At 44.8% G+C, this 12025-nt stretch overlaps 1 protein-coding gene across 1 annotated transcript in view; it reads left to right on the top strand.

The window, feature by feature from the left end:
- LOC131186096 (collagen alpha-1(XXVII) chain-like) overlaps nt 1-12025 on the top strand; it is a 238539-nt gene that overhangs the window by 75806 nt on the left and 150708 nt on the right. Inside the window, exons 11-12 of the mRNA XM_058159356.1 lie at nt 3470-3523; nt 5668-5712. Coding sequence (XP_058015339.1) covers nt 3470-3523; nt 5668-5712 — 99 coding nt within the window. The remainder of the gene's footprint in view (nt 1-3469; nt 3524-5667; nt 5713-12025) is intronic.

Below are 12025 nucleotides of genomic sequence, written 5' to 3'. Positions count from 1 at the left end.
TATGTGTGTGTGTAAATATATATATATATTTGTTTTCTGAGGTTTTCGCGGCTGTTTGTATGTAGGTCTTTGGTTATTCGGGTCTTCTCCCGCGTAAAATTGGAAGTGTCTTGGCAACGTTTAGACGAAGTCTCATTCGTCATCTTCAGGCCGGTGTTGTCGTGTCCCACTCCTCCTCTGACGGCCGGGTCTGGGAAGTCTGTATCAAGCGTGGCCACGAAGCCTCTGCAGCTTTGCCAAAGTCCTGTCAGAGTTCTCAGGGCAGGCAGGAATCCAAGGTGTGACTTCAGCAACCAGATGAGACTTTGCCTGACTCAAGGAATGCCAGAAAGCAGATCCTTTATATAGGCCATGGGGTGTGGCTCCTTGACTCAGCACTTATCCAGGCCTGCCTCTCCCTTCCTTTTGCTGACGTCGCCTCTCCATTCTCCGGAAGCGGGGATCTGTCCACGTTTTGTCAGCTGCCGGCAATTCTAGCTCGTGGCTGGCTTCTTGCTCACACGCTGTGGGGGGGAGGTTTATTTGCTCAGTCTGTCTGGGCATGGTGCCAGGGCTGGGGGTTGGAGGCATGCCAGGCCATTCTTCTTCACTATCAGTCTCTGGCTCAGATAACAGGAGATGGGAGGGGCCTGGCTGCAGAGAGGGGGGCGGGCGAGGCACAACAGGTGTCTTCTGCTTTACTTCAGGCCGGTGTCTTCTGCTTTAGAAGTAAGAAGCAGAAGACACCGGCCTGAAGATGATGAATGAGACTTCATCTAAACCAAGACATTCCAAGACATTCCAAGACACTTCCAATTTTTCGCGGGAGAAAACCCGAATAACCAAAGACCTACATATATATATATATATATATATATATATATATATATATATATATAATGACGCTTCGAGTATTCGAAACGCCGCCAAGACACTTCCAATTTTACACGGAGAAAACCCGAACAACCAAAGACCTATATACAAACACCGTGAAAACCTCAGAAAATATATATATATATATATATATATATATATATATATATATATATATGTATGTATATATATATATATATATATATATATATATATATATATATATCTCAGTGGTGAAATGTAAAATTTGTTACTACCGGTTCTGTGGGTGTGGCTTGGTGGGGAGGGGTCCTGTGACTGGGTGGGTGTGGCCAACCTTTTTTTTTACTTTTAAAAGCATTTTTTCTACAACCTTTTCTTGCCTTTAAAAGAAAAAAAAAGCCTCTGACGATCAGGCACCTCAGCTGGGATCGTCAGAGGCTTTTAAAAGCATTTTTTCACAACTTCTTCGGCTGAAGAAGTTGTAGAAAAAATGCTTTTAAAAGGCTCTAACGATCCCAGCTGAGCCACGTGATCATCAGAGGCTTTTTTTTTACTTTTAAAAGCATTTTTTCGGCCGAAGAAAAAATGCTTTTAAAAGTTTTTTAAAAAACTTTCTTTTTTTTTTTTATAAAAAAGTTTTATTTTTACAATCATATCAAATAATTCATCCAATGTACAGTTATATACAATTAGTCGGGCTTGCCCAGTCACCACCCCCCTTTTTAACACTCTTCCCTCTTCTACCTTCTTTTACTTTCCAAACCTTCCTCTCCTTCTCTTATCTACATCCTCTCCTCCCTCCACCCTACACTCCTTCCCCCTCTTCTACCCCTCTTCCTTCCTCTTCTCCTTTTTCCTACCTCCTACTCTCTCTTTTCTCCCTCCCCACCGTTCCAAAGTGGTAACTGGGCAGACCCGACCCTACATTAATTATATTTATACATCTTCAATAATCCCTGTACATTAACCATCACTCCATCTCTACCCTCAACCCCCAATTCCCTCCCCTTACCCCCACCCCCACTCCGACTTCCCAGAACAAAATGCAGGGTATCAAAACTAACAATCATAATCTAAAATAATTCCTAAATTATAATCTCTAGTCACTCCACACTTAATCACACTCTCAATTCCCCTTTCCTTCAGAAATATATCTAATACAAAATATTTCCTAAATTTACTCATATGCTATTTGATATTTTTTTATCTGATACTTATTTTGAATATAATCAATCCACATTTTCCATTCTAAAATAAAACTTTCTGATGATCGCACGGCTCAGCTGGGCATGGGGGTGGGATATTTGTTACCGGTTCTCCAAACTATCCGCCACCATTGCTACTGGATCAGGCGATCCGGTCCAAACTGGGAGCATTTCACCCCAGATAGATAGATAGATAGATAGATAGATAGATAGATAGATAGATAGATAGATAGATAGATAGATAGATAGATAGATAGATGTAAAGCTGGAGGATCTGTTTGTGCAACATGGATAACCAGGTTTGTTAAAGTCTTAGGAGCTGCATTTATACCACTTTCTAACCTAGATTAGATTGTTTTCTCCTTAGGGTGAAATGCAAACCCAGTTTCTAATTCTACGGATCAAATAAAACCAGAACATTGATCAATCCAATACTGACCAAAATAAGTACTGACCAGAACGCAGCTAGGAATGTCCAACGAGAGTTGGTACGGAAACCCAGAAGTGATGAAAACACGAAAAGGCTTAAGCGGTTGTGATTATCACTAGCTAAATTGGTTGCATGGATTTCAAACACTTCTCCTGCCAACGTTTAAATAGCACTTTGCAAAAAAAGACAACTGCATTGGAGGAACAGATACACTCTCTCCCTCTCTCTTCTGCACACACACACACACACACACACACACACACACACACACACACACACACACACTGTTAGGTGCAAGAAGTCAGCAACCAGGCTAGAACTACAACAGAAAAGTACTACAAGTTTATTTCATGCTACCTGTACACCGGACTCTGAATTAGTAGCGGTAAGGGCAAATTGGAGGCGTAGCGATTCCAAACTAATGGGGCATTTGTCTCCACCCTCGGTTGGCTATCTCCTACAGCTGACCTAGACATCCCTGAGCTAGAAGAATAGATGAGAATTACCTTGCATTACCTTAAGCGCCGTGGGTGGTGCAGCGGTCAGAGTGCAGCATTGCAGGCTAACTCTGCCCACTGCCTGGAGTTCGATCCTTGACGGGGCACAAGGTTGACTCAGCCTTCCATCCTTCCGAGGTCGGTCAAATGAGGACCCAGATTGTTGGGGGCAACACGCTGGCTCTGTAAGCCACTCAAGAGAGATCTGTAAAGCACGGTGAAGCGGTGTATAAGTCTTAAGTGTTGTTATCTGCCTGTTTATCTGCTGGTTCCTCTTCCTCCTTCCTCCCTGCCAAGCACACTGGTCCCTGGTGTGAGGGTATGTGCCCTTGGACTACATCGTGGAAAATATCACCATGCAGTCCATGGGCATATACACTTGCCCCAAGGTTTCTTTCATCAAGGTCGCCTCGACCCAGCGCTGGACAATGACCTGCTCTGGACCTTCCACCTTCCGAGAAGACAAAATGCTCTTTGTTTTTTTCTTTCCTTGCTTCCCACAGGGGTACATTGGCCCACCGGGACTGTTGGGAACGCCAGGGGCCGATGGGGAAAGAGTAAGTATGCTTTCTATCGTTGTGGGGTCTGGGGTGGGCTTCAAAAATTTTAGCAAGGGGTTCTCTGCCCGGTTGCTCAGTGGGTGTGGCCATGGTGGGTGTGGCCTAGTCAGCCTCCTGCACCATGATTGGGGAGGGGATTTTTGCCCTCCCCGGGTTCTGGAAGCTTTCTTCGAGCCTCCGGGAGGGCAAAACCGGCATGTTACATGTTCTCCTTCTCTCTCCTTCCTTCCTTCCTTCCTTCCCTCTCTCTCCTTCCTTCCTTCCTTCCTTCCTTCCTTCCTTCCTTCCTTCCTTCCTTCTTTCTTTCCTCCCTCCCTTCCTTCTTTCTTTTCTCCCTCCTTCCTTCCTTCCTTCCTCCCTCCTCCCTCCTTCCTCCCTCCTTCCTTCCTTCCTTCCTCCTCCTCTCCTCCTTCCTTCCTCCCTCCTCCCTCCTCCTTCCTCCTCCCTCCTTCCTTCCTTCCTTCCTCCTTCCTTCCTCCTCCTTCCTTCCTTCCTCCTCCTTCCTTCCTTCCTCCCTCCTCCTCCTTCCTACCTTCCTTCCTTCCCTCCCTCCCTCCCCTCCTTCCTCCTTCCTTCCTTACTTCCATTCCTCCTTCCTTCCTTCCTCCCTCTCTCCCTCCCTCCCTCTCCTGGAAGATCCATAGAATCAGAGATCCTAACCCTTCTAGAGAGCTTCTGAACTTGAGGCTGAGAAGAGCTTATCCCTGTAGGATTGCAACCCCTCCAGCCCTCCGGTTTCCCCCTCATATGAAGCCAGGGTGGAAGAATAAACGATTTCGTCTCATTTCCGTTGGCTTTCCCTCTTTTCTAATCTGTAAACAATGAGGTCATGGCTGAACCATGAGCAGCCAGAGGGGTCAACGTGAGGCCGGGAAAGTCTGCTGATGGCCAACCAGAGCAAGAAACCCGACTGAGTTCTTCCTGTACAGTTGGGAGCTTTGATAAAGAAAGTTAGAACCAAATGTGTGTTTTTAGACTTCCTTCCTTCCCCTAAGAGATTTCAGAGCAGGGCCTACAGCCCAGGCCCCCGTATGTCTGAAAACACTCCTATCCCTTTCCCAACCCCCGAGACACTCCCCCGAGACAGAGATAACTAGCCCTAGACTCATCATTATCAAGGGGACTTCACGGCCAAGTAAGATTGGACTTTGGATCTCTGTAGGCTTCGTTGGAGAGTCCGTGGTCCCAGCTCTGCGCTTGCTAAGCCAGCTTCTCTGCTCTGGGCTATTGGCAGATCCTAGATCCCACAGCCTGCGGCTGTGTACATATTACAAGAGGAATGTGCTAATGCTCAGGAGATGCTAATTTAAGGCTTTTGTGTCACCGAATCAGAACTGTAAAGTGAGGTTCTCCAGCGAGCAGTGTTGGCTTGGATCCCCCCCTTGGGTCCAGATCAGTAGCTTAATTATCCATCCAGCTAAGCACTCTCTCCAATTCCTGGAACTGGCTGGGGACAAACTTTGTGTGTGTTTGTGTTTGTGTGTGAGTGTTGTGCGTGTGTGTATGTGTCTCAAGTTGGAAAAAGTTTAAGGGCTGAATTGAACGCCCTTCTCCATCTTCCTTTGCTCTCTCATGCTATCCTTCTGGCCCACCATCTTTCTAAGTCAGTGATGGCTAACCGTTTACGTCACCGCCGTGCAAAAATGGCACGTAAAACCATCCCGCCTGGACCGCCTGCCCTTGCTGGCCTTTGCGGGCGTGGGAGTGCCAAAACCCAGGAGACCAGAGTTCCATCATGCATACACACACCGGCAACCAAACTTCCGGTTTCTGGCGCAGAGGCGCGCCCGATGAACAGCTGACCATCATGCATGCACGCGACGGAAACCCGGAAGTTCAAGTGCCGGTGCGTGCATGCACGACGGAACACTGTCCTTCCGGGTTTCGGCACTGCTGCATGCACGAAGGCCAGCGGACCAGCATGTGTGTTTGCACAGGAATGCGGAAGAGGAGGCAGTGAGGCCACAAATCCCTCACAGGATGGTCCTGCGTACCACTTCCGGCATGCATTCCATAGGTTCGCCAACCCAGTTCTACCCTATTTTGATTTCCACTTTCTCTTTAAGGTTTTGGTTTCTCCTTTCTGGCTGTCCAACCATTCTCCAGTTTTTCATGTTTTTTCCCCTCTCTTTGCTTTTTAGGGAATCCCCGGAGTTCCTGGGAAGAAGGGCCAGATCGGTAGGCCGGTAAAGTTTTTCCTTGTCTATTATGCAGATCTTGTTCCAAATTAAAGAGGAGAAGGGTGGTTGGGATGTGGATATTAGAAGTTCTTGAGAAGGTTGCAGTTCTTGATTGTGCTGTCTCTTTGGGTTGGTTGATGATGGGCCAATGATGTGTTGTGGACTCTTGAGTGACCATGCAGATTTTTCTCTGTGATGACCTATCCTTAACTTGATCCTTCAGGTCTTCTAAAAGTATACTTATCTCTACTGTTATTGAGTCTGTCCACCTTGCTGGAGGTCATCCACTTCTCTTTCCTTAATTAAATCATGAGTCTCGAGCCAAGCTTCAAAAGAAATCCAGTTGTTTATTAGGAGCTTCATGGCGGCAGGTTCCCAAGTGAAGCCAGCTCTGACCCTACGTAATTTACGTTCCAATTATGACCCTGTTTCCCCCCTCTCCCCCCAGGGTGTGTCATCAATCACATTAGTTAACACAGCAATTTCAAGGGTTGTAGAGGTCACTCCCCTCGGCTGCTGTAGGTAACCCTGGGATACAGCCTTGAGAGAGATAAGCAGGGAATGTGCATCTATCTTTGGCGGTTGTACCATTTCACGGGTTTCCCATCCCCCCCTGGCCTACGGCAACTCAAGAGCAGGGCACGGATGCTTTGCGAGTTGACACCATCTGGATCTTCTCCCAGAAAGCCAGGTCTTTAACATGTCTGAAGTAGGACAATCTGAAAGTGGTCCTTCCTGCTTTGACTGAAAACTCTGGGTTGAGTTGTTCAGTGATTCCTTGGTTTCTTTTCTTGGATGTTTGGTGTTTTCAGAAGTCTTCTCCAATGCCTATGGAGATTCTCCATCGTCCAGGTCATGGTTGTCCCAAAGGTGCTTTTTCAAGAGGCAGCTGGACTTTCTGGATTTTTCTTTGAAGACGTTTCACTTCTCATCCAAGATGCCAAAGAAGGGAAAACAAGAAAGTCCAGTTGCCTTTTGAAAAGAAAATGAAATTCAAGGGTGAAAAAAAAGGAAGGTTCTACATTTAGTCAAGAAAAACAAAATGCACAGGTACAGTATACATGGTACCTTGCTCAATAGTAGTAACTGGGAGAGGGATCTTGGAGTCCTAGTGGACAATCGCTTAAATATGAGCCAGCAGTGTGTGGCGGCAGCCAAAAAAGCCCACACAATTCTAGGGTGCATCAACAGAGGGTTAGAATCAAGATCACGTGAAGTGTTGCTACCACTTTATAATGCCTTGGTAAGGTCACACTTGGAATTCTGCACCCAGTTTTGGTCGCCATGATGTGAAAAAGATGTGGAAGCTCTAGAAAGAGTACAGAGAAGAGCAACAAAGAGGATTAGGGGACTGGAGGCTAAAACGTATGAAGAACGGTTGCAGGAACTGGGTATGTCTAGTTTAATAAAAAGAAGGACTAGGGAAGACAGGATAGCAGTCTTCCAATATCTCAGGGGTTGCCACAAAGAAGAGGGAGTCAAGCTATTCTCCAAAGCACCTGAGAGCAGGACAAGAAGCGATGGGTGGAAACTCATCAAGGAGAGAAGCAACTTAGAACGAAGGAGAAATTTCCTGACAGTCAGAACAATTAACCAGGGGAACAACTTGCCTCCAGACTTTGTGAATGCTCCAACACTGGGAGTTGTTAAGAAGAGATTGGATAACCATTTGTCCGAAGTGGTGTAGGGTTTCCTGCCTAAGCAGGTTGGACTAGAAGACCTCCAAGGTCCCTTTCAACTCTTATTTTATTTTAAAGAATACTTTCGGAACATCAGTGCTCTTCTTCTCCAGCTTCTTCAAAGCTTACCTTGTGCCTCTCTTGAATGTATCCAGTGGTGAAATCCAATTTTTTTTACTACCGGTTCTGTGGGCGTGACTCGGTGGGCGTGGTGTGACTCGGTGGGCGTGGCAGGGGAAGGAGACTGCAAAATCTCCATTCCCACCCCACTCTGGGACCAGCCAGAGGTGGTATTTGCTGGTTCTCCGAACTACTCAAATTTTCCACTACCGGTTCTCCGAACTGCTCAAAATTTCCGCTACCGGTTCTCCAGAACCTGCTGGATTTCACCCCTAAGTATATCTCCCTAGTGAACATTTGATAGCACTACCCCATCTAATGAAACATGGGTCTTGTTCCCCAAATATTAAGCAAAGCTCTTGGTTCAACAGATGTTTTAGAGTAGGACTCTCCAACCTTGGCAACTTTAAGACTTGTGGACTTCAACTCCCAGCTGGCTGAGGAATTCTGGGAGGTGAAGTCCACAAGTCTTAAAGTTGCCAAGGTTAGAGACCCCTGTTTTAGAGGGTTGGCTATCTATTAAGCCTGAACCTGGATTAAACAGAAAATAGGATTTAATGCAAGTTAATGCAACTTTAGCCTAAAATGGCAGATGGATTTTATCCATTGTGGCTGGAAAAATCACCCAACTCTTGCTCCATACAATGTTTTTCTTCTTGGTTTTTTTTTGTTTTTTTTTTAACTTTACCCATCATTAAGTGAGCACGACCAACATCAATAGAATAGAATAGAATAGAATAGAATAGCATTTTTTATTGGCCAAGTGTGATTGGACACACAAGGAATTTGTCTTGGTGCAGATGCTCTCAGTGTACATAAAAGAAAAGATATGTTCATCAAGGTACAATACAATTGATGGTCAATATATCAATATAACTCATAAGGATTGCCAGCAACAAAGTTACAGTCATACAGTCATAAGTGGAAAGAGATGGGTGATGGGAACTATGAGAAGATTCATAGTAGTGCAGATTCAGTAAATAGTTTGACAGTGTTGAGGGAATTATTTGTTTAGCAGAGTGATGGCCTTCGGGAAAAAACTGTTCTTGTGTCTAGTTGTTCTGGTGTGCAGTGCTCTATAGCGTCGTTTTGAGGGTAGGAGTTGAAACAGTTTATGTCCTGGATGTGAGGGATCTGTAAAGTTTTATCAAGTTTTATCAAGTTGAGAAGGTCTGGCGGGGGGGGGGGTGTTTGAAGGCAGGAATCTGGTCCCAGTTCCCAGAGCTGATAAGTACTGCTCAGATCACAGACTTTGGGGTTTGTAACTGTTAAAACAAAATAGAGAAAAGGAAAGGGGGACAATCCCACAAAACCAAAATGAGCTATAAACTAAACTTAAACAACCGTTGCTCAGCGTAAAAATCTGCTGGGGGAGTTCGATGCAACTTGCATTGTATCAGAATTCCCAGTGTTCTCCAGATGTTCCACCCTCACACGGTCTTCCACTCCAAATCCTCATATTTCCCGTCGCTTTTTTTAGTAAGAGCACTTAACTTTGATGTTGTTCTTAATGGAGTCTCCCTCCCCCCTCCTAGGAGAGATGGGTGACATTCTCTTTGGCAAATGTTTTTCACTCCGGTTGGGATTTTCTCGGCAAACAAAGCAAAGCCAAACCTTCCATTTCTGAATCATTTGCGTTGCAGCGCTTAAAAAAAGAAAAAGAAAGAAAAACCTCTAACGTGCAATTAAAGAGAACTGTTAACAGATATTGCAGTGGGTTTTTTCTGAGCACGCTTAATCTTAGCGTGCATTTGCTAATGGGTATAATTACAGCGGAAAGACTGTAGTGGAAAATAAACTTGGACGTGTGGGAGGGAGAGAGGCTCATATTTCTTCCCAATTGGTCTCAAAACAACCGGAATATCTCTGCTGTTCCGAGCAGAGATGGGTTCCAGCAGGTTCTGACCACTTCTGGAGAACCGGTAGCGGAAATTTTGAGTAGTTCGGAGAACCGGTAGTAACAATTCTGACTGGCCCCACCCCCATCTATTCTCTGCCTCCCAAGTCCCAGCTGATGGGGAGGAAATGGGGATTTTTGCAGTAACCTTCCTCTGGAGTGGGGTGGGAATGGAGATTTTACAGTATCCTTCCCTTGCCACGCACACCAAGCCACGCCCACCAAGCCATGCCACACCCACCAAACCAGTGGGCTGATTTTTCCCTCCATGGAGAGTATTTAAGGAATAAGTATAAAAGAAGAGGGGAAAAATGTTTAGGAGAGAAATGGATGTTCTGGTTGACTAGTGTGACAAGCTGGGTTTTTTTGGCCGTTGTTTTTATTTTTATTTTTTTTTATTCAGTTTGTCAAACATGTACGAGATGACAGGGATAAGTAGAAACGTGGAGATGAGCACAGAGTACAAATAAATGGGGGCAGTAGGACAGGGAAGGCAGGCGCACTGATGCGCTTATGCACACCCCCTTTACGGACCTCTGTTGTGTCCCACCCGCTTTCACCGCAGCCGGGGCCTTCTTATCTGCTTCCGAACGCTGAGGAATGTCCTAGTATGCTTCCCGGCCCCAGCCCTGGCTCCATGCCTAGACAGGCTGAGGAGGAAGAAGTACCTCCAGCCCCCAGCTCTGGCTCCATGCCCAGGCAAACGGAGCAACTAGACCCCTCCCCCTCCCCCACAGCATGTGAGCCTGAGGAAGGTCAATTGCCAACAGCTGCAGACTGGAGTGACCCTCGCGTCAGAAGAATTGATAGGCGGTGGCGACAAAAGGAAGGGAGGGGCAGGCCTGGATAAGTGCTGAGTCATGGAGCCACACCCCATGGCCTATATAAAGGACCTGCTTTCTGGCATTCTCTGAGTCAGGCAAAGTCTAAACATATCTTGCTGAAGTCACTTTCTGGTCTCCTGGCTGCCTTGAGAACTTTGCTAGGACTTTGGCAGAGCTGCAGAGGCACGCCTGATTTGGATTTCCATGACCCGGTCGTCAGTGGAGGAGTGGGACACGACAACCTCTTAGGAATGGGGTGAGGTCCACGGTAGACAGTTGAAGGTTGAAGCTACGGGGGTTTGAGGATGTAACAACGGAGTCGGGTAGAGCATTCTAGACGTCGACCATTCTGTTGCTGAAGTCGTATTTCCTGCAATCGAGTTTAGAGCGGTTTACCTTGAGTTTGTATCGATTGTTTGTCCATGTATTATTGTGGTTGAAGCTGAAGTAGGATGTTGTGGCAGACAATTATGTGTACTATACTTAGGTCAGACCGTAGACGGCGTAGTTCTAGGTTGTCCAGGTCCAAAATTTCAAGCCTGGTGGCATAAGGGATTCTATTGTGAGCAGAGGAGTGGAGGACGCTTCTCTTTTTTTTTATTGAAAGAGTTTTAAAAAAACAAAAACATTTTTCCCCCTTTTTTCCCCCTCCCTCCCAAAAAAAAACCAAAACACCCCCCTCCCTCCCCCACCCCCCGGCTTCCCGGGTCAATCACAAGGTAAAGTTATACATAAACCAAACATAGAATAAAATTTTCCCTTCCAATCCAAATAACCACATCCAAAGCTTTTCGTCTCCCAACCCCCTCCCCATTACATAAAATAACTTTCTAATTATTCAAAGGCAATCTGATATTTCTTAATCTGATACCTATTTTGTAGATAATCAATCCATTTTTTCCATTCAATTAAATATCTTTCCTGCGTATTGTCTTTTAAAAACGCTGAGATTTTAGCCATCTCAGCCAAATTAATAACTTTCAATATCCATTCTTCTATTGTAGGTATCTCTTCTTTCTTCCAGTATTGTCCAATCAACAGTCTTGCTGCTGTTATTAAGTTCAAAATCAATTTAGTCTCAATCCCTGTACAATCCATTATAATTCCCAAAAGGAAAAATTGTGGCAGGAACTTTATCTTCTTCTTCAGTACATTTTGAATAATCCACCAAATTCTTATCCAAAAGACCTTAATTTTCTTGCAAGTCCACCAAATATGAAAATATGTAGCATCATCACAATCACACCTCCAACATTTCGCTTGGATATTAGGATACATACATGATAATTTTTTGGGATCTAAATGCCATCTATAAAACATCTTATAAAAATTTTCCTTAAATTCTGTGCTTGTGTAAACTTAACATTTCTAACCCAGATTTTCTCCCATGTTTCCAACATTATTGGTTCCTGAATATTCTGTGCCCATTTTATCATACAATCCTTTACCAAATCCTTTTCCGAATCTATTTCAAGCAACACATTATACAATCTCTTTATATGCTCCTGGGTCTGATTTCTAATTTGCTTTATTAAATTTTCCTCCCTTTGCATTATACCAATTTTTTGATCTTCTTTCCATCTAGCACTTATTTGCCCATATTGAAACCAAGTATAATTCCTCCCTTCTTCATTTAATACCTGTAATGATTTTAATTGCAATCTACCTCCTTCAGCATACAAAAGTTCTTTATATGTAATCATTTCCTGTTTCTGTTCTATATTTATATTCTCTATTGCATGTCTAGGGCTCGCCCATATAGGAATCTTGTAATCTAATTTATAGGAATATTTATTCCA

This window comes from Ahaetulla prasina, chromosome 16 (assembly GCF_028640845.1).
Source record: "Ahaetulla prasina isolate Xishuangbanna chromosome 16, ASM2864084v1, whole genome shotgun sequence".
Lineage (NCBI taxonomy): Eukaryota > Metazoa > Chordata > Lepidosauria > Squamata > Colubridae > Ahaetulla > Ahaetulla prasina.
Note: the sequence above shows the minus strand (reverse complement) of the source record. Positions and strands in the feature narration are given on the sequence as shown.